Below are 1,685 nucleotides of genomic sequence, written 5' to 3'. Positions count from 1 at the left end.
TCACCCCAGCTGTCTCCAACGCAAGTCCGTTGTTGAACTACAACGTTCTTTTGTTGATCTGCAAGGTAAGTCCTAAGTTTGTGTTATTATGCGACCATTCATAGACTTACTTTCCCGTTTAGCGGCCTCAACAACTTATCGCCTCCAATCCACGTTCCCAAGGCTCGACACGACGTATCGACGTCTGCCAAACTCCCTTGGGATGTCGTTGACGTTGCCGCTGTGGCGTCGTTGATGTTGCCGCAGGTCGTAGCTTTCGGATCAAGGTGAGTTTTACGTCGTTCTGAGTTCTGATGCAAGGACTTACATGTTTGAAAGTCGTTTACGCCTGTTAACGTTGCCCTGCATTTGCAACGTCACCAAATGCACCCTATCCGCCGTCAACGCAAGTCCGTGGTCAAGTTTTGACGAGTCTGCTGCTGATTTCCGAAGTAAGTCGTTCGCTTTTGTGATTATGCGAGTATTGATGACTTACCTCTGGAATTCAGGCGCTTCAACATGTTTCGCCCCCCATCCACCTTCCCAAGGCCCAACACAATGTATTGAAGTCCGGCAAACATGTTGGGGACGTCATTGACCTTCTGCAAACACGCAACTTTGAAAATGCGTGAGTTTTGTGTTGAATTAAGTGCCGAATGTCCACTTACTTCTTTGAAGGTCGTTATCACCCGCTATGGTGTTAAGAACGATTCTACGCACTTGACACGTCACCAACGATGCCCTAAGTGGTTTCCACGGCGGATTGTCGTCAAATAACGGCCCGGTCTTCAACGTATGGCGTAAGTTTGTCGTGATGTGCATGTCTCTGAAATCTAGCCGTTCTGACTTGTAATTGCAGAGATATCTGCATCTTTGGACTTGTCAGTAAGTTTTCAGCCTCTAAATGAAGTGCTGACACATACTTTGTGAAGTTGGCAGGAAGAGACCCTTTGTTTGGTTGTGTTACATCTAGTAGATACTTCACGTTTGTCGTTGATAGCAATTTTATGGGGAGGTTCTGCTCGTCCGTTGTACCTTGTACCGAAAATATGACTGAAAAAGGTTGAAAACTTACCACTTTTCACAGCTGACCTTGAATCTCTCTTTTAACTCTAAATGGCTGGTTTCTCGTTGGTCCGGCAGCTTCTCGGACTTTGAACTAGCACGGAAACATGCGACCACAGCGTAAACAAACAATGCTTTCCTTCTCTCTATCAACATGACGCGTTCGCGCGTTTGTTGGCCTGTGGAGCTCTTTTATCCACTCTTTTCCTAACCCTTCTCCTTTTACGTGACGCCACGACCTCTCTCGACCAAACGCACCATCCCTACGACGACTTCGACACATCATCACCAACCCACTCCGTCCAAGCGCCTCTCCCAGTCCCGGCATCCACACCGCCTAAATCAGAATGGTGCCAATACAACGACTGTTTAAAAGGCCACTGGGCAGCATGCACTCCCCCATTCCGAAACCTCGCAGACTTTCAAGAAGCGTACAAGAACATGCAAGAACCAATTTGGTCCCGTGCGCCTATCCCTTCGCCTTCTATATCTGGGGTGGAGGTTAGCGATGAGGAGAGGAAGGTATTGGAGGAGCAGAGGCTTGTGGATTTGATGAATTATGTTTGGGTTCCGAGTGGGAAGATGAAGGAGTGGGATCCGGAGGAGTTTGTTGTTCAGATGTTGAGGACTCCGGGTGGATA

General features: G+C 48.0%; 1 protein-coding gene across 1 annotated transcript; it reads left to right on the top strand.

Annotated features, from left to right (window-relative positions):
- Window positions 1-234: 234 nt before the first annotated feature.
- LACBIDRAFT_298726 (uncharacterized protein) lies at window positions 235-577 on the top strand (the record flags this gene model as incomplete). Its single annotated transcript, XM_001881968.1, has 3 exons — window positions 235-266; window positions 319-431; window positions 489-577. 3 exons carry the CDS (start codon window positions 235-237, stop codon window positions 575-577), a joined length of 234 nt encoding a protein of 77 aa, XP_001882003.1.
- Window positions 578-1,685: the final 1,108 nt, after the last annotated feature.

This window comes from Laccaria bicolor, genomic scaffold (assembly GCF_000143565.1).
Source record: "Laccaria bicolor S238N-H82 LACBIscaffold_14 genomic scaffold, whole genome shotgun sequence".
NCBI classification, from domain to species: domain Eukaryota; kingdom Fungi; phylum Basidiomycota; class Agaricomycetes; order Agaricales; family Hydnangiaceae; genus Laccaria; species Laccaria bicolor.
This window is presented reverse-complemented; position numbering and strand designations above follow the sequence as displayed.